The following is a 21,581-nucleotide window of genomic DNA, read 5'->3' on the forward strand; positions in this document are numbered from 1 at the left end:
TTTGATGTCAGAGTTTTTTGGCGCTTTTTTTCACTTCCTGTAAGATTGAAGTGTGCATATTTCTGATGCTCTGCTGTTTAGAAGGCTTCCTGCTGTTTTTGCTTCTCTGGAAATCCGGATTGTTAACGGGATCATTTTTTTCTTCCGTTTGCTGCGGGTTGCAGGACTGGTAGGGCACCTCAGTAATTCTGCTGAGGTGTAGAGTGTTACCTGGGGAATGTTTTCTTGATTTGGAATTTGTCTAGCTTACATATTTCCTCTGTTCGCTCTCCTGCCATTAGTCATTGCTCGGATCAAGCAGGAGAGGGCATTGGTGATTCTCATAGCGCCGGGCGTGGCTTCGCAGGATCTGGTATGCAGATCTAGTGGAAATGTTGTGTCTACCTCCGTGGAGACTCCCTCTGAGGAAGGACCTTTTACTTCAGGGTCCTTTTCTTCATCCAATTCTCGTTTCTCTGAAGCTGACTGCTTGGAGATTGAACGCTTGATTTTATCTAAGCGTGGGTTTTCAGAGTCGGTCATGGAGACCATGATTCAGGCTCGTAAGCCTGTGGCAAGAAAGATTTACTATTAAATATGGCGTAAATATCTGTATTGTTGTTAATCTAGAGGCTACTCTTGGAGTAGAATCAGGATTCGTAGGATTTTGTCTTTCCTCCAGGAGGGTCTGAAGAAGGGTTTGTCAGCTAGGACTCTGAAAGGTCAGATTTCTGAGTTGTCTCTTTTGTTGTATATGCGTTTGGCGGATGCGCCAGATGTGCAATCTTTTTTTCAGGCCTTGGTTAGGATCAGGCCTGTGTTTAAGCTAGTTACTCCTCCCTGGAGTCTTAACCTTGTTTTTAGAGTTTTACAGCGTGCTCCGTTTGAACCTATGCATCTCTTAAATATTAAGATGTTATCTTGGAAGGTTTTGTTTCTTGTTGCTGTTTTTTCTGCTCGGAGAGTTTCGGAACTCCCGGCTCTGCAGTTTTATTCTCCTTATCTTATTTTTCATTCTGATAAGGTGGTTCTACGTTCTAAATTAGGTTTCCTACCTAAGGTTGTTTCAAACAAGAATATTAATCAGGAGATCGTGGTTCCTTCTTTGTGTCCTAATCCTTCTCCTTTGGATAAGGAGTATTATTCATTTGGCCTATGAGACTGCTGGACAGCAACCTCCTGAGAGAATCACTGCTTATTCCATGAGGGCTGTTTCTTCTTCTTGGGCATTTTAAAATGAAGCTTCTGTGGAACAGATTTGCAAGGCTGCAAATTGGTCCTCTGCAAACTTTTTCAAAGTTTTTAAATTTGATACTTTTGCCTCAGCTGAGGCTTCTTTTGGGAGAAGGGTTCTTCAGGCAGTGGTGCCTTCTGTTTAGGTTACCTGTCTTGTCCCTCCCTTATCATTTGTGTCCTCTAGCTTGGGTATTGATTTCCACTAGTAATTGATGATTCCGTAGACTCACCATATCTTAGGAAAGAAAACATAATTTATCTACCTGATAAATGTATTTATTTCCAGATATGGTGAGTCCACGGCCCACCCTTTATTTAAGAGAGTTGTTTTTTTCTAAAACCTCAGGCACCTCTACACTTTTGTGTTATCTTCTTTTTCCATTTCTCTTGTAAAGGTGTATCCAGTCCACGGGTTCATCCATTGCTTGTGGGATATTCTCCTTCCCAACAGGAAGTTGCAAGAGGACACCCACAGCAGAGCTGTCTATATAGCTCCTCCCCTAACTGCCACCCCCAGTCATTCTCTTGCAACTCTCGACAAGAAAGGAAGTATCAAGAGATATGTGGTGACTTAGTGTAGTTTTTACCTTCAATCAAGAGTTTATTTTTAAACGGTACCGGTGTTGTACTGTTTTACTCTCAGGCAGAAATTAGAAGAAGAATCTGCCTGGAGGTTGATGATCTTAGCGGTTTGTAACTAAGGTCCACTGCTGTTCTCACACATAACTGAAGAGTATGGAAAGAAAACTTCAGTTGGGGGGACGGTTTGCAGATCACCTGCTTTGAGGTATGTTCAGTATTTTTTTTTCTAGAGAGATAAGGTCTAGAAAATGCTGACAGTGCCTGGTATATTTGAGGTAAGCCTGATACAGTGATTTAACAACGACTGGGATCATGCTTATAAGATGAGGGTAATATTCATGTTAATTCTCATATTACTTAGTGTAAAAACGTTTGCATAACTTACAGAAAAAACGTTTTTCTCTGAGGGTGATAAATCTCTTTTTGGGGCCTAGTTTTCCACATGGCTTGTTAGATTACTCCTAGGAGTACTTTTTTAAGGCCCTCTGACATTGAGTGCATGGTGGGAGGGCCCTATTTCCGCGCACTTTATGCGCAGTTGATATTCAGACTGAGACATCCAGCTTCCCTAAAGGAGTCCTCTGGCATCTAGGACCACTATAGAGGTTTTTTTACTGCAAAAATCGTGTTTAAGGGCAGGTAGGAGCCACCGCAGAGCTGTGGCAGTGTGTTTGACTGTTTTTTAACTGTTTTACCGTTTTTCTAATCTGGTTTGGGGCCTAAGGGGTTAATCATCTATTTGCAAGTGGGTGCAATGCTGCTTTGGTCTCTTATACACACTGTAAAAATTTTGACATTCTGATACAGGCGTCGACTTTTCAAATCGCCAAGTCCCATACGGACATTGTTGTGGTATTCCTGAGGTCTCACGGGTGGAAGGTGAACGAAGGAAAGAGTTCTCTCTCCCCTCTCACAAGAGTTTCCTTCCTAGGAACTCTGATAGATTCAGTAGAAATTAAGGTTTTTCTGACAGAGGTCAGGTTGTCAAAGCTCCTAACTTCCTGCCGTGCTCTTTATTCCACTTCTCCGTCAGTGGCTCAGTGTATGGAAGTAATCGGCTTAATGGTAGTGGCAATGGACATAGTTCCGTTTGCCCGCCTACATCTCAGACCACTGCAACTTTGCATGCTCAATCAGTGGAATGGGGATTACACAGATTTGTCCCCTCTGCTAAATCTGGATCATGAGACCAGGGATTCTCTTCTCTGGTGGCTATCTTGGGTCCATCTGTCCAGGGGAATGAGTTTCAGCAGGCCAGAATGGACTATAGTGACGACAGATGCCAGCCTTCTGGGCTGGGGCGCCGTCTGGAACTCCCTGAAGGCTCAGGGTTCGTGGACTCAGGAGGAAACCCTCCTTCCGATAAACATTTTGGAACATTTTGCTCTTCAGGCTTGGCCTCAGCTAGCTGCGGTCAGGTTCATCAGATTTCAGTCGGACAACATCACGACTGTAGCCTACATCAACCATCAGGGGGGAACAAGGAGCCCCCTGGCAATGTTGGAGGTTTCAAAGATAATTCTATGGGCAGAGGTTCACTCTTGCCATCTCTCAGCTATCCATATCCCAGGAGTAGAGAACTGGGAGGCGGATTTCCTAAGTCGGCAGACTTTTCATCCGGGGGAGTGGGAGCTCCATCCGGAGGTATTTGCCCAGTTGATTCAACTATGGGGCAAACCAGGGACCCCAAGGCAACGCTGATAGATGCTCTAGCAGCGCCTTGGTCCTTCAACCTGGCTTATGTGTTTCCACCGTTTCCTCTGCTCCCTCGTCTGATTGCCAAAATCAAGCAGGAGAGAGCATCTGTGATCTTGATAGCGCCTGGTATGCAGATCTGGTGGACATGTCATCCTTTCCACCATGGACTCTGCCGCTGAGACAGGACCTTCTACTTCAAGGTCCTTTCAACCATCCAAATCTAATTTCTCTTGAGGCTGACTGCCTGGAGATTGAACGCTTGATTTTATCAAAGCGTGGTTTCTCAGAGTCAGTCATTGATACCTTAATTCAGGCACGAAAGCCTTTCACCAGGAAAATCTATCATAAGATATGGTGTAAATATCTTTATTGGTGTGAATCCAAAGGCTACTCATGGAGTAAGGTCAGGATTCCCAGGATATTATCTTTTCTCCAAGAAGGATTGGAGAAAGGATTGTCAGCTAGTTCCTTAAAGGGACAGATTTCTGCGCTGTCTATTCTTTTGCACAAGCGTCTGGCGGATGTTCCAGACGTTTAGGCATTTTGTCAGGCTTTAGTTAGAATCAAGCCTGTGTTTAAACCTGTTGCTCCACCTTGGAGTTTAAATTTGGTTCTTAAAGTTCTTCAGGGGGTTCCGTTTGAACCTCTTCATTCCATAGATATCAAACTTTAATCTTGGAAAGTTCTTTTTTTGGTAGCTATTTCCTCAGCTCGTAGAGTTTCCGAGTTATCTGCCTTACAATGTGATTCTCCTTATCTGATCTTCCATGCAGATAAGGTAGTTCTGCGTACCAAACCTGGGTATTTACCTAAGGTGGTATCGAATAAGAATATCAATCAGGAGATTGTTGTTCCATCATTGTGTCCTAATCCTTCTTCAAAGAAGGAACGTCTATTACACAATCTTGACGTGGTTTGTGCTTTAAAATATTATTTACAAACTACTAAAGATTTTCGTCAAACATCTGCTTTGTTTGTTGTCTACTCTGGACAGAGGAGAGGCCAAAAGGCTTCGGCAACCTCTCTTTCGTTTTGGCTAAGAAGTATAATCCGCTTAGCTTATGAGACTGCTGGCCAGCAGCCTCCTGAAAGGATTACAGCTCATTCTACTAGAGCTGTGGCTTCCACATGGGCCTTCAAAAATGAGGCTTCTGTTGAACAGATTTGCAAGGCTGCGACTTGGTCTTCGCTTCATACCTTTTCAAAATTCTATAAATTTGATACTTTTGCTTCTTCGGAGGCTATTTTTGGGAGAAAGGTTTTACAGGCAGTGGTACCTTCCGTTTAAGTACCTGCCTTGTCCCTCCCTTCATCCGTGTACTTTAGCTTTGGTATTGGTATCCCACAAGTAATGGATGATCCGTGGACTGGATACACCTTACAAGAGAAAACATAATGTATGCTTACCTGATAAATTTATTTCTCTTGTGGTATATCCACTCCACGGCCCGCCCTATCATTTTAAGGCAGGTATTTTTTAGATTTTAAACTACAGTCACCACTGCACCCTATGGTTTCTCTTTTCTCTGCTTGACTTCGGTCGAATGACTGGATATGGCAGTTAGGGGAGGAGCTATATAGCAGCTCTGCTGTGGGTGATCCTCTTGCAACTTCCTGTTGAGAAGGAGAATATCCCACAAGTAATGGATGATCCGTGGACTGGATACACCACAAGAGAAATAAATTTATCAGGTAAGCATAAATTAGGTTTTTTCTGAATCGGTCATTGATACCTTAATTCAGGCTCGAAAGCCTGTCACCAGGAAAATCTATCATAAAATATGGTGTAAATATCTTCATTGGTGTGAATCCAAGGGTTACTCATGGAGTAAAGTCAGGATTCCTAGAATCTTATCCTTTCTCCAGGAAGGATTGGAGAAGGGATTGTCAGCTAGTTCCTTAAAAGGACAGATTTCTGCTCTGTCTATTCTTTTGCACAAACGTCTGGCTGAGGTTCCAGACGTTCAGGCGTTTTGCCAGGCTTTAGTTAGAATTAAGCCTGTTTAAACCTGTTGCTCCGCCATGGAGTTTAAATTTAGTTCTTAAAGTTCTTCAAGGGGTTCCGTTTGAACCTTTGCATTCCATAGATATTAAACTTTTATCTTGGAAAGTTCTGTTTTTAGTAGCTATCTCCTCGGCTCGAAGAGTTTCAGAGTTATCTGCTTTACAGTGTGGTTCACCTTATCTGATTTTCCATGCAGATAAGGTAGTTTTGCGTACTAAACCTGGGTTTCTTCCTAAAGTAGTATCTAATAAGAATATCAATCAGGAGATTGTTGTTCCTTCATTATGTCCTAATCCTTCCTCAAAGAAGGAACGTCTCTTACACAATCTTGATGTGGTTCGTGCTTTAAAGTTTTATTTACAAGCTACGAAGGATTTTCGTCAAACATCTGCTTTGTTTGTTGTCTACTCTGGACAGAGGAGAGGCCAAAAGGCTTCGGCAACTTCTCTTTCTTTTTGGCTGAGAAGCATAATCCGTTTAGCTTATGAGACTGCTGGCCAGCAGCCTCCTGAAAGAATTACAGCTCATTCCACTAGAGCGGTGGCTTCCACATGGGCTTTTAAAAATGAGGCCTCTGTTGAACAGATTTGTAAGGCGGCGACTTGGTCTTCGCTTCATACTTTTTCTAAATTCTACAAATTCGATACTTTTGCTTCTTCGGAGGCTATTTTTGGGAGAAAGGTCTTACAGGCAGTGGTGCCTTCAGTTTAAGTTCCTGCCTTGTCCCTCCCTTCATCCGTGTCCTAAAGCTTTGGTATTGGTATCCCACAAGTAATGGATGAACCCGTGGACTGGATACACCTTTACAAGAGAAAACAAAATTTATGCTTACCTGATGAATTTATTTCTCTTGTGGTGTATCCAGTCCACGGCCCGCCCTGTCATTTTAAGGCAGGTGTTTTTTATTTTTAAACCACAGTTACCACCACTGCACCCTATAGTTTCTCCTTTTTTCTTGCTTGTCTTCGGTCGAATGACTGGGGTGACAGTTAGGGGAGGAGCTATATAGACAGCTCTGCTGTGGGTGTCCTCTTGCAACTTCCTGTTGGGAAGGAGAGTATCCCACAAGTAATGGATGAACCCATGGACTGGATACACCACAAGAGAAATAAATTTATCAGGTAAGCATAAATTTTGTTTTTTCCTTCGGCCGAATGACTGGGGATTATGGGTAAGGGAAGTGAAATATATAGCAGCTTTGCTGTAGTGCTCTTTGCCTCTTCCTGCTGGCCAGGAGTGATATTCTCACTAGTAATTGATTCCGTGGACTCGCCATATCCGGAAATAAATACATTTATCAGGAAAACATAAATTATGTTTTGCAAGAAAACCATAGCAGTGCTAGATAGTTTAAAATATTGTTCATTAAAAATATCTAGAGAATTATACAATACCCATGTAATGTTTGTGTTATGCATAAAAATTTGTTTTTATTTTTTCATTGTTAATTACAGCTGCTTTGTAACAAGTGTATTTTTTGTTCTTCACATAACTAGCTGTTACTATGTAAAATACGATGTAATGACTAATGGGTTGTATGCAATTTCATATTAAAATGAATGCTTTAATTTGTAAATATTTTGGTATAGCTAAAATTAAATAGATTTACAGGGACTTTAATCTCTTTCTTTTAATCCCTGCAAGCTGTACGGTACAGCCTATCAGCCGCCATACCACCCGCTCCTACATTCCGTAACCGCTCACTCCCTCCACCTGCTTTCCCGACGCTGTTACATTCAATGGTAGGGTTGTAAAGGATTGGAAAAGCAGGTGGCGAGAGCATGGTTTCTGTTTAGGAGCAGCTTGCAGGACCTGAAACAAAACACACTTTAGTGCTGGACGGCCGGTAGATCACGTAGGTAACACGTACACTGAGGACAAGATAAGGAGGGTGATTAGAGGAATATTCTTATGCATTTAAAAACATGAAATATGCATAAATATTGAGTTTAATGTCCCTTAAAATAAATGTTGTTTCCTCTATCAGTTTGCAGAATGAAGATCCATTGCCAGAGGGTTGGGAGATCCGGTACACGAGAGAGGGAGTAAAGTACTTTGTAGATCACAACACGAAGACCACTACTTTTAATGATCCCAGGACTGGAAAGTCATCTGTGTAAGTCATTTTCAGAGCAGGTTTCACATTGCAAAAGGATTTCTAATTTTGTTTAGTCAACTAATCTTGGTAGTAAATAAAGGGAAAATAAGTGTGTGTTAATATTACATCTGTTCACATAAATTAATCATATGTTGTGTCCTTTGTTTAAGAACTGTACACAATGGCGATGCTATGATTAGTATAATTTTTCACCTTCCTATTGTTCCAAATCCACCTCGCAAGACCATTGCAGCAACATGTATGGGAGTCAGCAGCTCTCTTCCTGTACAGCACTTGCTATTTAGGGGTATATCCTAATCCTCTAATACAGCTTTGTTTTTTCTACACTGTTTAGTATTACAGTGACATTAAAAGGACAGTCTACGTGAAAATTGTAATTGTTTAAAAAGTAACAACGTTATTACCTATTCCCCAGTTTTGCATAACCAACACTGTTATTAATATACGTTTTACCTCTCTGATTACTCATATGTAAGCTTCTGCAGACTGTCCCTTATTTCAGTGCTTTTTACAATCATGCATTTAGACAATTTAGTGTTGTTTCTTGTATAACCATTATCATCATGTCATCATTTAAAGTGCCTCTCATTAACCCCAAATAAAGTTCAGCTGTTCTAGTAGGTCTTTCCTGACATTTTGTTAGTCGCATCCTACAGCAAAAGCCATGGTCCGCAGAGAGCTTCTAAAGCATCAGAGGGATCTCATTGTTAAAAGGTATCAGTCTGGAGAAGGGTACAAAAGAATTTCCAAGGCATTAGATATACCATGGAACACAGTGAAGACAGTCATCAAGTGAAGAAAATATGGTGCAACAGTGACATTACCAAGAACTGGATGTCCCTCCAAAATTGATGAAAAGACTAGAAAAAAACTGGCTTGGGAGGCTGCCAAGAGGCCTACAGCAACATTAAAGGAGCTGCAGGAATATCTGGCAAGTACTGGCTGTGTGGTACATGTGACAACAATCGCCCGTATTCTTCATATGTCTGGGCTATGGGGTAGAGTGGCAAGACGGAAGCCTTTTCTTACAAAAAAAAAAACATCCAAGCCCAGCTAAATTTTGCAAAAACACATCTGAATTTTCCCAAAAGCATGTTGCAAAAGGTGTTCTGGTCTGATGAAACCAAAGTTGAACTTTTTGGCCATAATTCCAAAAGATATGTTTGGCGCAAAAACAACACTGCATATCACCAAAAGAACACCATACCCACAGTGAAGCATAGTGGTGTCGGCATCATGCTTTGGGGCTGTTTTTCTTCAGCTGGAACTGGGGCCTTAGTCAAGGTAGAGGGAATAATGAACAGTTCCAAATACCAGACAATATTGGCACAAAACCTTCAGGCTTCTGCTAGAAAGAGGAACTTCATCTTTCAGCGTGACAACGACCCATAGCATACATCCAAATCAACAAAGGAATGGCTTCACCAGAAGAAGATTAAAGTTTTGGAATGGCCCAGCCAGAGCCCAGACATGAATCCGATTGAAAATCTATGGGGTGATCTGAAGAGGGCTGTGCACAGGAGATGCCCTCGCAATCTGACAGATTTAGAGTGTTTTTGCAAAGAAGAGTGGGCAAATCTTGCCAAGTCAAGATGTGCCATGCTGAAAACTCATACCCAAAAAGTCTGAGTGCTGTAATAAAATCAAAAGGTGCTCCAACAAAGTATTAGTTTAAGGGTGTTCACACTTATGCAACCATATTATTTTATTTTTTTATTTTTATTTCTCTTTACCTAAAAGATTTCAGTTTGTTTTTCAATTGAGTTGTACAGTTTATAGGTCACATTAAAGGTGGAAATAGTTCTGAAATGATTTATCTTTGTCTCATTTTTTTTACATCACAGAAACCTGACATTTTAACAGGGGTGTGATTTTGGTCCATATTGACATGATCGTATCACACACTTGCTGCAGATTTGTCGGCTGCACATCAATGATGCAAATCTCCCGTTCCACCACATCCCAATCCCAAAGGTGCTATATTGCATTGAGATCCGGTGACTGTGGAGGTTATTGGAGTACAGTGAGCTCATTGTCATGTTCAAGAAACCAGTTTAAGATGATTTGAGCTTTGTGACATGGTGCATTATCCTGCTGGAAGTAGCCGTCAGAAAATGGGTACACTGTTATCATAAAGGGATGGACATGGTCAGCCACAATACTTGGGTAGGCCGTGGTATTTAGTAACGATAAATTGGTACTAAGGCGCCTAAAGTGTGCCAAAAAATATCCTCCACATCATTACACCACCACCAGCCTGAACCGTTGATGCAAGGCAGGATGGATCCATGCTTTCATATGTGTGCCAAATTCTGACCCTACCATCTGAATGTCGCAGCAGAAATCGAGACTCATCAGACAAGGCAACATTTTTTTCCAATCTCCTATTGTCCAATTTTGGTGAGCCTGTGCAAATTGTAGCCTCAATTTCCTGTACTTAGCTGACAGGAGTGGCACCCGGGGTGGTCTTCTGCTGTAGCCCATCTGCTTCAAACTTCGACCTGTTGTGCGTTCAGAGATGGTATTCTGCATACCTTGGTTGTAACGATTAGTTATGAGTTCTTGTTGCCTTTCTATCATCTCGAACCAGTCTGCTCATTCTCCTCTGACATCAATAAGGCATTGTGGTCCACACAACTGCCGCTCACTGGATATTTTCTCTTTTTCTGACCATTCTCTGTAAACCCTAGAGATGGTTGTACGAGGCACCAGCAACCATGCCGCGTTCAAAGTCACTTAAATCCCCTTTCTTCCCCATTCTGATGCTCAGTTTGAACTTCAGCAAGCCGTCTTTACCACTCAATGCATTGAGTTGCTTCCATGATTGGCTGATTAGCAATTTGTGTTACCAAGCAATTTAACAGTTATATCTAATAAAGTGGCCGGTGAGTGTGTGTATATATGTATATATGTATATATTCATATAGATTTACACTTTGCTTCCCATCGCTGCGCGACTTTCCCCCTTCACTATGCTAGGTTCTCAGCCATGTCTGACGGCATGAGAACAAGGCTCCTCCTATAAGAGCCTATGAAAGTGCACTCTCGTAAATGCAAAGCTTTCCTGCAATGCGAACACAAGGTCGCGTTCCCATTGCACCTAACTTGTAATCCCAGTGCGCTGGTATTACTGAGTGGAGCGCAAATATCGCAGTAAGCGATAATTTTGTGCTCCACTCGTAATCTGGCCCTTTATGGGATTTAAAATAATAAGGTATATACCCATAGTGCTCTCAAATGCATTTATACATTTATGGTGATAATTGCTTTTATATAGAACCTATATATATATATATATATATATATATATGTATATGTATGTATATACATATATATATATATATATATATATATATATATATGTATGTATATATATAAAAAATTTAATTTGATACAAAATGTATTTGTGTCAGCCATGCAGTTTTGTTTTAGAAGGTTCATCCACTGCATTAAATTCAAGCTACTACATCTGTGTGTTTGATTTTCTTTACTCCTGCAGAACAAAAGGTCCACAGATTGCATACGAACGCAGTTTTCGGTGGAAGTTGGCTCATTTTCGCTACTTGTGTCAGGTATTTTTTGTATTATTCAGTCTGTGTTGCATATGAAAATGGCTTTCATTAAATTATTTTAATATAAATTATTTCCTAATCAAACAGAGCATATAATAAGGCATATAGTATACAGTTGTGCAAAAACATTTCAACCATTTTTGATGCTTTTAAAAAAAATGTCCTTCATAATATGAGGAGAGTCTACGGCATCATTCATTACTGTTGGGAAATACTGAACCTGGCCACCAGGAGCAGACAAAGACAGCCAGAGGCTTAAATACTCCCCCCACTTCCCTCATATCCCAGTCATTCTTTGCCCTTGATCACAAGAGGTTGGCAGAGAAGTGTCAGAAGATTCGCATTAGTTCCTTATGGATCGTATCTGCCCTTCGAAATGGGACTGTGGTTTTAAGTAGTCTTGCCAGCCTCTCAGTGAGAGCATTGACAAATGTTAGTCTGGAGATGCAGGGAGAGTCTTTCTGCGAATGCATCCAGACTTGTATTAACATCTCCTAAGCAGACGAGTTTCACTGCCTATTTCCATCACTCAAGTCCATGTCAGGAGCGATGCTACAAGACTGTCAAATTTGAGAGGCTGTGTTTCTGTTCCATGGGATAGATTCCGGTAAGATTGTTTCATTTTATATACATATGATAACACCAGAAGACAGGGTCACAGTGTGTGGCTCCTTTTATCTGTATGGAATCAAGGGTTAATATCTCCGGAGGGGGATTATTGAACAGTGGGGATTAATCACATAAGTTTATTTCTGGAGGGTTTTGCCATGGATCCTGCTAAACTCACCGCAGTTCCAGAATGGCTTCAACCTACTTCTTTAAAGGAATTAGAGGTTCTTGGGGTTCTCCTTCTGGGTTTGTCCCAGTTTATCAGATTCCAATCAGACAACTTTACCTAGGTGGCTTACATCAACCATCAGGGGGGAACGAGGAGCTCCCTAGCAAATGAGGTGAAGTATCTTGGATTCTGGAGTGGGCGGAGGCCCACAACTGCTCGCTGTCAGCGATCCACATTCCGGGTGTGGACAACTGGGAAGCGGATTTCCTCAGCAGACAGTCCTTTCATCCGGGGGAATGGTCTCTCCATCCCGAGGTGTTTGCGGAGATTTGCAACAGGTGGGGGAAGCCGGAGATAGATCTCATGTCTTCCCGGCTCAATTCCCAGCTACCCAGATATGGGTTGCAGTCCAGGGATCCTCAGGCGGAGCTAATAGATGCATTCAATCTAATTTACATTTTTCCGCTGTTACCACTTCCCCGTGTAGTGGCCCGCATCAAGCAGGAGCAGGCATCAGTGATACTGATTGCTCCATCGAGGCCACGAAGGATGTGGTTTGCGGACCTGGTGGGGATTGAAAGCTTAGTCTTAGCCAAGAGAGGTTTCTCTGAGAGGGTTATTGACACTCTCATTCAGGCTCGTAAGCCTGTTACTCGCCACATCTGTCATAAGGTGTTGAGAGCTTACTTATTCTGGTGTGAAGAGCATGGTTTATCCTGGCAAAAGGTTAAGGCTGCCAGGATTCTTTCCTTTCTCCAGGAGGGTCTGGAGAAGGGCCTTTCTGCCAGTTCCCTGAGGGGACAGATTTCGTCCCTTTCTGTTTTGTTGTACAAGAGGCTTGCAGAGCTCCCTGACGTGCAATCTTTCGTTAAGGCTCTGATTAGGATCAGAAAAAAACAGAGATGCACTCAACTAGGCTTAGAACTGAAGCTGGAAATATTTCCTTACTTTCCTTACTTAGTCCCTCCTTACTCCCAGGGTACAAACTCTTTCTGCACACTATGCCTTTCACAAAGGTAAAATCTCCTGTAGCATATCAGTCTGACCCTGCCAAATGACAGTCCAGCACCGAAATACCAGGCAAATCTCCTTTGAACAAGGGAAAACAAACAAACCCCAGACGTACATTTCGGCCTCTATGGGCCTCGTCAGTTAGGTGCAGTTGCATCCCTCTAAGGCATGTGTGCAAGGAGGCCACGTCTGGTTACCCCTTTTTCTCTTAGGGTGACCTAAGAGCATTTGCATAAATACAGAAAAAAACAGATGCACTCAACTAGGCTTAGAACTGAAGCTGGAAATATTTCCTGATTAGGATCAGACCTGTGTTTCGATCTAACGCTCCACCTTGTAGTTTGAATCTTGTTAAGTTTTTACAAAGGGCTCCTTGTGAGACTATGCATTAGGTTGACATCAAATTGTTGTCCTGGAAGGTTCTTTTTCCTTTGGCTATTGCGTCGGCAAGCAGAGTTTCTGAAATGGCTGCTTTGCAATATGAGCCTCCTTATCTGGTGTTCCACACTGATAATGCTGTCCTTCGTACCCACTTGGGTTTTCTACCTAAGGTGGTGTCTGATCGTAACATCAATCAGGAGATTGTGGTTCCTTCCTTATGCCCTAATCCTCCTCTTTCGAAGGAATGTTTACTTCATAATCTGGATGTGGTTCGGATTTTAGGCAAACTTCTTCCTTGTTTATCTATTCTTGGAAAGGGTAAGGGTCTGAAGGCTTTTTCGACTTCCCTATCTTTTTGGTTGAGGAGGGTTATACGCTTAGCTTACGAGTCAGCGGAACTTAAACCTCCTCAGAGGGTTACGGCTCATTCCACTAGAGAGGTGGCTTCCTCGTGGCCCTTTAAGAACGAGGCCTCTATGGATCAGATTTGTAAGGCCGCTACCTAGTCCTCCTTACATACTTTTTAAAAATTCTACAAGTTTGACGTTTTTGCTTTGGCTGAAGCACCTTTTAGGAGAAATGTTTTACAGGCTGTGGTGCCCTCAGATTAGGGTCTGCATTTTCTTTACCCCTCCCGTTATCATTCAGTATCCTCTAGAGCTTGGGTATAGTTTTCCCAACAGTAAATAATGATGCAGTGGACTCTCCTTATATTAAGAAGGAAAACAAATTATGCTTACCTGCTAATTTAATTTCCTTCTGTTTTAGGAGAGTCCACGGCCTCCGCCTGTATACACCGATGGGCAGACCAAAATTAGTTGTTCTCTTCCGGCACAATGATATTTCTCCTACTGTTCCTTGTTCCTTTGGCAGAATGACTGGGATATGAGGAAGTAGGGGGAGTATTTAAGCCTTTGGCTGGGGTGTCTTTTCCTCCTCTTGCTGGCCAGGTTCAGTATTAACCAACAGTAAGGAATGATGCCCTGCACTCTCCTCATACAGAAGGAAATTAAATTAGCAGGTAAGCATAATTTATGTTTATTTCATGTAAGTGGCAAAAGTCCATGAGCTAGTTACTTATGGGATATACATTCCTACCACGAGGGGATAAAGTTTCCCAAACCTCAAAATGCCTATAAATACAGTCCCACCTCACTCATACCTCAGTTTTACAAACTTTGCCTTCGTTGGAGGATGGTGAAGCAAGTCGTTCTTGATTTCTTCTGTGAAAGGCGCTTCTAAGTATTTTGAAGCCCAATTCCTCTCAAAGTACATTGTCTGAGGGATGTGAAGTGAGTATTGCCTGATGATGCCATGTTTTCACCTATTGGAAATCAATTCTAAGGCTCTCTGTAAATTCTATCGTGGGGATTCATCTGTCCAACTCCCTTTACAGATCAACATTATACGCCTCTACCATTACCTCTGCTGATATGTTTCAGTACTGGTTTGGCTGTCTGCTATATGTGGATGAGTGTCTTAAGGTAAGTATATATATTTTTTAGGACACACTCAGCTATGTTTGGCACTTTATATTTTAAAGTTTTAATATATATTGCATATATTTCTTTTACAAGATACGATGAGTCCACGTATTTCATCCTTACTTATGGGATATCGCCTCCTGGTCAGCAGGAGGAGGCAAAGAGCACCACAGCAGAGCTGTATATATAGCTCCTCCCTTCCCTCCCACCCCAGTCATTCTCTTTGCCTGTGTTAGTGATAGGAAGAGGTAAAGTGAGGTGCTAGTTTAGATTCTTCAATCAAGAGTTTATTATTTTTAAATGGTGCCAGTGTCTACTATTTTACTCAGGGGTAAGGCAATGGGATCTGTGCAGATTCAAATACTTTTTCTCTGTGACTCCCAGACTGTGTGCTGCCCTGCTGAATATGGTCTTAGCAGATTTTATCTAAGACCCAGTTTGTTCCCACAGATTCCTGGAGGAGAAGAAGGACCTCTGGCAGTGTGGGACAATTCTGTAACTCAGAAAAGACTGTCATTTCCCTCTGTAAGCTGGCTCTTCTACTTTATGTCTGTGTACTATACACGGTTCTGGAGGGCTGCTATCATGATTTGACCTTATCATTTGGGACTGCATAATGTACATATGGGGAAAGACGCATTATTTAACCTTTTCATGTTTTGGGCTGACGCTGGGGACTTTATTGGAGTATTTACTCCGGGACATAGCACTGCTCTAGTATTCTCCCGGCAGGGGTTTGTTACGACAGACCGGGAGTTGTTTGTGTGAAGGGAGGACTGGCTTTTTTTAATATTGGCACTTGTGTTAGGTGTAACGTTTATCCCGGCGGCTCCATTTTGGTTTTTTTCTTGCTCTGTACTGAGCCGCCCGGGAGTTTCGATTTAGCACGCCCACGATGGGCGGGACAATCTTTCGCACGCTGAGAGAAGCTGCGCAGTGTCTTCCTAGGAGTCGGACAGTGTACTTGACTCCGGTGTTTGTCTGGACCACGTGGGTGGTAGAACACCAGCGGTTTAGACACTCTGCTTTTCGGATTGCCGTTTATCTCTGGAAATCATAGGGAGAGGTAGGCGCCGCAGCAGAGCTGTGGCAAGGTGATGTGATTTTTTTAATAACTGTGCACAAATTTTGTTAACTTTACTGGGATACGTTAAAACACGACTTTTTTTTTATCAAAAGCCAGTTTTAAAAGGTTTTTGTACAGTGTGCTGAGCAAAAGATTTTTTTTTTTTTTTTTTTTTAAGGCACAGTTTTATTTTGCAATGGTTTTGTATGTAAATAGTGTATTACATAACTGAATATCTGTTTGTTTTTACAATGGATGATCTTACTGCCAGTACTTGTTCCATGTGTTTAAATGCCAATGTGGAACCCACTGTTACTTTTTGTCCCTCATGCACTGAGAGGGCATTGCAATGTAGAGAGCAGATTTTCTTTAACAAGGATATATCTAAGGATGTTTCTCAGACTGATGAGACTCAGGGTATGCCACAACTTTATCACCAAGCATCACAGCCCTTAACGCCCACTCAAGCGACGCCATGTTCTTCAACTGCGTCCACCTCATTCACTCTGCAGGATATGGCTGCAGTTATGTCATCCACTCTTACAGAAGTTTTGTCTAAGTTGCCAGTTTTACAAGGCAAACGCAGTAGGTCAGAAGCCCTAGTGGTCCCTGCGACTTCTGTTGCTTTGATGGCTATCTCCGATGTACCCTCCCAGGGCTCTGAATTGGGGGGTAGGGAGGCACTGTCTGAGGGAACTGTCTGACGCAGGTAGTGCATTACCCCCGACAGATACAGACGTCATGTCCTTCAGATTTAAACTTGAACACCTCCTTCTTTTACTGTGAGAGGTTTTGGTGACTCTGGACGATTGTGACTCTATTGTGGTCCCATCAGAAAACTTGAGTAAGATGGACAAATACTTAGAGGTCCCTTCTTATTCAGATGCGTTTCCGGTTCCTAAGAGAATTTCAGAAATTATTTCAAGGGAATGGGAAAGACCGGGCATCCCGTTCTCCCCTTCCCCTATTTTTAAGAAAATGTGCCCTATAGCTGACACCGTTCGGGACTCTTGACAGACGGTCCCTAGGGTGGAGCGAGCTATTTCTACCCTGGCGAAGCGTACGACTATTCTTATTGAGGACAGTTGTGCTTTTAAAGACCCCATGGATAAAAAGTTGGAGGGTCTTCTTTAACAACTCTATGTTCATCAGGGGTTTTTATTGCAACCGGCGGTCTGCATTGTAACAGTCACGACGGCGGTCTGCATTGTAACAGTCACGACTGCGGCTGCTTTTTGGTTTGACGCTCTAGAAGAGTCTCTTAGAACTGAGACCTCTTTAGAGGAAATTCAGGACAGAATTAAGACCCTTAAGCTGGCTAATTCTTTTATTATGGATACTTCCTTTCAGATCGCCAAATTAGCGGCTAAGAGTTCGGGATTCTCCATCTTAGCATGAAGAGCTTTATGGTTAAAGTCTTGGTCTGCGGATGTGTCCTCTAAATCCAAGCTTTTGGCTATTCCTTTCAAGGGAAAGACCCTATTCGGGCCTGATTTGTAAGAGATCAATTCTGATATTACGGGAAGTAAGGGTCATCTCCTCCCTCAAGACAAAACATCCAAACAAAGGGGACGACAGAGTAATTTTCGTTCCTTTCGTAATTTCAAGGGAGTCTCCCCTCTGTCTTCCGATAAACAGGAAGGGAATTATTCTCAAGCCAAGTCCACCTGGAGACCTAACCAGGCTTGGAACAAGGGGAAACAACCCAAGAAGCCCGCTGCTGCTTCCAAAAAAGCATGAAGGGGCGGCCCCCAATCCGGGACCGGATCTAGTTGGGGGCAGACTTTCTCTCTTTGTCCAGGCTTGGATAAGAGACGTTCAGGATCCCTGGACACTAGAAATCGTGTCTCAAGGGTATCAGTTGGAGTTCAAAAATTCCTCCCCAAGGGGAAGGTTTCTTCTTTCACGATTGCCTATAGACCAGATAAAAAGAGAGGCGTTCTTACGTTGTGTAAAAGACCTCTCCACTATGGGAGTAATTTGTCCCGTCTCAATACAGGGACAGGGGTTTTACTCAAATCTTTTTGTGGTTCCCAAAAGAGGGAACGTTCCGACCCATTTTAGATCTCAAGAGTCTAAACAAGTTTCTCAGAGTTCCATCCTTCAAGATGGAGACTATCCGGACAATTCTTCCATTGATCCAGGAGGGTCAATATATGACTACCGTGGGCTTAAAGGATGCATATCTTTATATTCCTATCCACAGAGATCATCACCAATTCCTGAGGTTTGCCTTTCTGGACAAACACTTTCAGTTCGTGGCCCTTCCTTTCGGGCTGGCCACGGCACCCAGGATCTTCACGAAGGTTCTAGGGTCTCTGCTGGCGGTTCTCAGACCACGGGGCATTGCAGTTGCGCCTTATCTGGACGATATTCTGATCCAGGTGTCGTCTTATCAGCTGAGTCTCATACCGACATTGTTCTATCATTTCTAAGGACTCACGGGTGGAAGGTGAATCTAGAAAAGAGTTCATTAATTCCACGGACAAGGGTTCCTTTCCTGGAACTCTAATAGACTCTAGATCCATGAAAATCTTTTTGACGGAAGTCAGAAGGTTAAAGATTCTGAATACATGCCAATCCCTTCAGTCCAATCCTCGGGCCATCAGTGGCTCAGTGCATGGAGGTAATTGGATTGATGGTAGCAGCAATGGACATCATTTTTTCCCATTCCTGAAATTGCTAATTTGAGGAAATTGGATATTTTGTTTAAATGTTGTTTTCTCTTTTGTGTTACATTTTCAAGATGTCTCAAACTGATCCTGCCTCTTATGTTACTGTAGGAACTAAGCTGCCTGTACACAATTTCTACCAAAAGCTAAGTGTGTATATTGTTAAATTAACTGATTTTATTTCTTCAGCTCAAACGTGGCACTTGTTATGTTATATTATTTCATACTGATAATGTTTCTATAGTACAAATACATCTACTGTTAAACCTTTACAGTCTAATGTACATGATATTCCTGTAGATATAAAGGATTATATTGCTACAGACATAGAGAAGGCTATGACTGCTATTCCGCCTTCAAATTAACGTAAAAGATCTCTCCTAACTTCACATAAATCTAATGAAGTTTGTATTGATGGACAGCATACTGAAGTATTTCTGCTGAGGTTTTCTCTGACTCAGAGGATCCTACTTCAGAGACTGATATTGACAAATCAACCTTTCTATTTAATGTATTCATTCTTTATTAAGGAAGTATTGTTTACTTTGGGTATTGAGGAATCTAGTCCTCTTGATAACAAGAATAGCAAATGTTTGAATTCTGGGTATTTTAAGCTTCCGAGGTTTACTCTTGAAGTTTTTCTTATTCCAGATGCTATCTATCATGTTTAGTAAGGAATCTAAACTTAGTGCTTCTTTTTACCTTTCTTCTAGGTTTTAAAAAGCTATATCCTTTATGGCTAATTTAGAGTTTTTGGGGGTAAAAGTCCTACTCTTGCCGAAAGGTCTTCTATCCTATGGAAGATATTTCTTCTTTTAAGGATCCTTTAGATAGGAAGTTTGTTTCCTATCTTCAAGAAGCATATTTACATATTGGCTATATTTTTAAACCTGCCATTTCTATGGCTGATGTTGCTGCATTTTCAACTTTTTGGTTGGACAGTCTAGTTAACAGATCTTAAATTTTCTAAGCATTGTTCTTTTACTGTAACATGCTAATCATTTCATTTGTGATGCTATATTTTATGTCATTTTAATTGATATTAAATCTTTGTTTTTAGCCATTTTTATTAGAAAAGTTTTATGGCTTAAATCTCTGATATGGTGTCTAAATTTATATTACTATCTTATTATTTTAGGATAATAATTTTTTAGGTTTTCTATTGTATTTTATTATCTCCTCTATTATTTGGGGAAAGGGAGTTTTTTCTGCCCCAAGATAAGAAATCTAAGGGTAATTTTTAAGCTCCCAATTGTTTTCTCATTCCCCTAAGGCCTTTGGCTCTAATTTGAGATTTACTCAGAATTTGAATAAATCCAAGCCTTATAAATTAAACTAATTTCAGCCCTTAAGACTGTATGAAGGTGCGGTCCTTAAAACAGTTTAACTGGTGGGGGGCAGATTGAATTTATTTCAACACATTTGGACAGTTTCTGTTCAAATTCAGTGGATTCAGAATATTGTTTTCTCAGGGGTATCGAATAGGTTTCAGAATAAAACCTCCCATGGGAAGATTTTTTTCCCATGTTACAACAAACTCTGTGAAAGCTCAGGTTTTTGTGTTTCAGATCTAGAGTTTTCAGGGGTGATGGTTCCAGTTCCTCTGCAGTAACGGAGTTTGGGTTTCTTTTCAAATCTATTCATTGTCCCAAAGATTCGTTCAGACCAATTCTGTATCTGAAATTTTAAAATTGTTTTGTAAGAGTCCCAACTTTCAAGATGGTCACTATAGGGACTATTCTGCCTTTCTATTCAGCAAGGTCACTTCATGTCAACAATAGATTTACAGGACGCTTATTTTCACATTCCAATTCATTTAGACCTTTGTTTTCTGAGATTCTCTTTTCTAGATAAGCATTACCAATTTGTCACTCGTCCTTTTGGACTAGCGACAGCTCAGAAATTCTTTTCAAAGATTATTGGTGTCCTATCTGTAATCAGAGAGTAGGGTATTGCGATGTTTCCTTATTGGGACGATATCTTAGTACTAGCTCTAATTTTTTCATTTAGCAGAATCTCACTTGAAACTAGTGTGGTTTCTTCAAGACATGGTTGGAGGATCAATTTACAATAGAGTTTCTTGATTCCTTAGACAAGGGTCACCGTTTTAGGTTTCCAGATAAGATTTAGGGTCTATGATTCTTTCTCCAATAGACTAGAGACGAATTAAGTTAATTTTAGTTTGTCCAAACCTTCAGTCTCTATTATTTCCTTCAGTGGTTAAGTGCATGGAAGTTTTAGATCTCATTACTGCAGCATCAGGTGCGATCCTCTTTGCTCGTTTTCATTTTAGGCCTCTATAGCTTTGCATGTTACACCAAAGGTGCAGGGATTATTTTCAGGTATCACAACTGATATACTGAAATCCCAACTCTCTCTTCTCTCTAAATTGGTGGTTGGACTTATCACCTTATTGTTCAGGGGGCCTCATTTGTTAATCCTACCTGGACTGTATTCTCAACAGATTTTTCAGGTGGGGGAGCCATCTGAGAGTCTCTGACAGCACTAGGGGTTTGGAAACCTCAGGAAGCGAGGTTGCCAATCAATATTTTAGAACCCCGTGCTATTTTCAGGACTCTTCTTGCATGGCCTCTATTAAAGAGAGAATTTTTACATAGACAATATCACAACAGTTGCATATGTCAATCATCAAGGAGGGACTTGCAGTTCTTCAGTTATGGAGGAAGTATCTTGGATACTTTTTTGGACGGAATCCAACTCTTGTCTAATTTCTGTGATTCATATCCCAGGTGTAGACAATTGGGAAGGGGATTATCTCAGCCGTCAGACTTTATATCCGGGGGAGTGGTGGATGCTCTAGAAGTTCCTTGGTTTTTACCAACCTGCTTACATTTTTCCGCCTCTGGTTCTTCTTCCAAGGGTGATCTTGAAGATCATAATGGAACGATCTTATGTGTTTCTGATAGCACCAGATTGGGCTCTCAGGTTTTGGTATGCGGACCTTGTCAGGATGTCCAGTTGCCAGCCTTGGCCTTTT

General features: G+C 41.6%; 1 protein-coding gene across 1 annotated transcript in view; it reads left to right on the forward strand.

Moving 5' to 3' along the window:
• The window catches only part of WWP1 (WW domain containing E3 ubiquitin protein ligase 1), a 530,531-nt gene that overhangs the window by 413,389 nt on the left and 95,561 nt on the right, over positions 1–21,581 (forward strand). Inside the window, exons 13-14 of the mRNA XM_053715174.1 lie at positions 7,488–7,616; positions 11,119–11,191. Of these exons, the coding sequence (XP_053571149.1) occupies positions 7,488–7,616; positions 11,119–11,191 (202 nt within the window). The remainder of the gene's footprint in view (positions 1–7,487; positions 7,617–11,118; positions 11,192–21,581) is intronic.

Source organism: Bombina bombina, chromosome 5, assembly GCF_027579735.1.
Source record: "Bombina bombina isolate aBomBom1 chromosome 5, aBomBom1.pri, whole genome shotgun sequence".
NCBI classification, from domain to species: domain Eukaryota; kingdom Metazoa; phylum Chordata; class Amphibia; order Anura; family Bombinatoridae; genus Bombina; species Bombina bombina.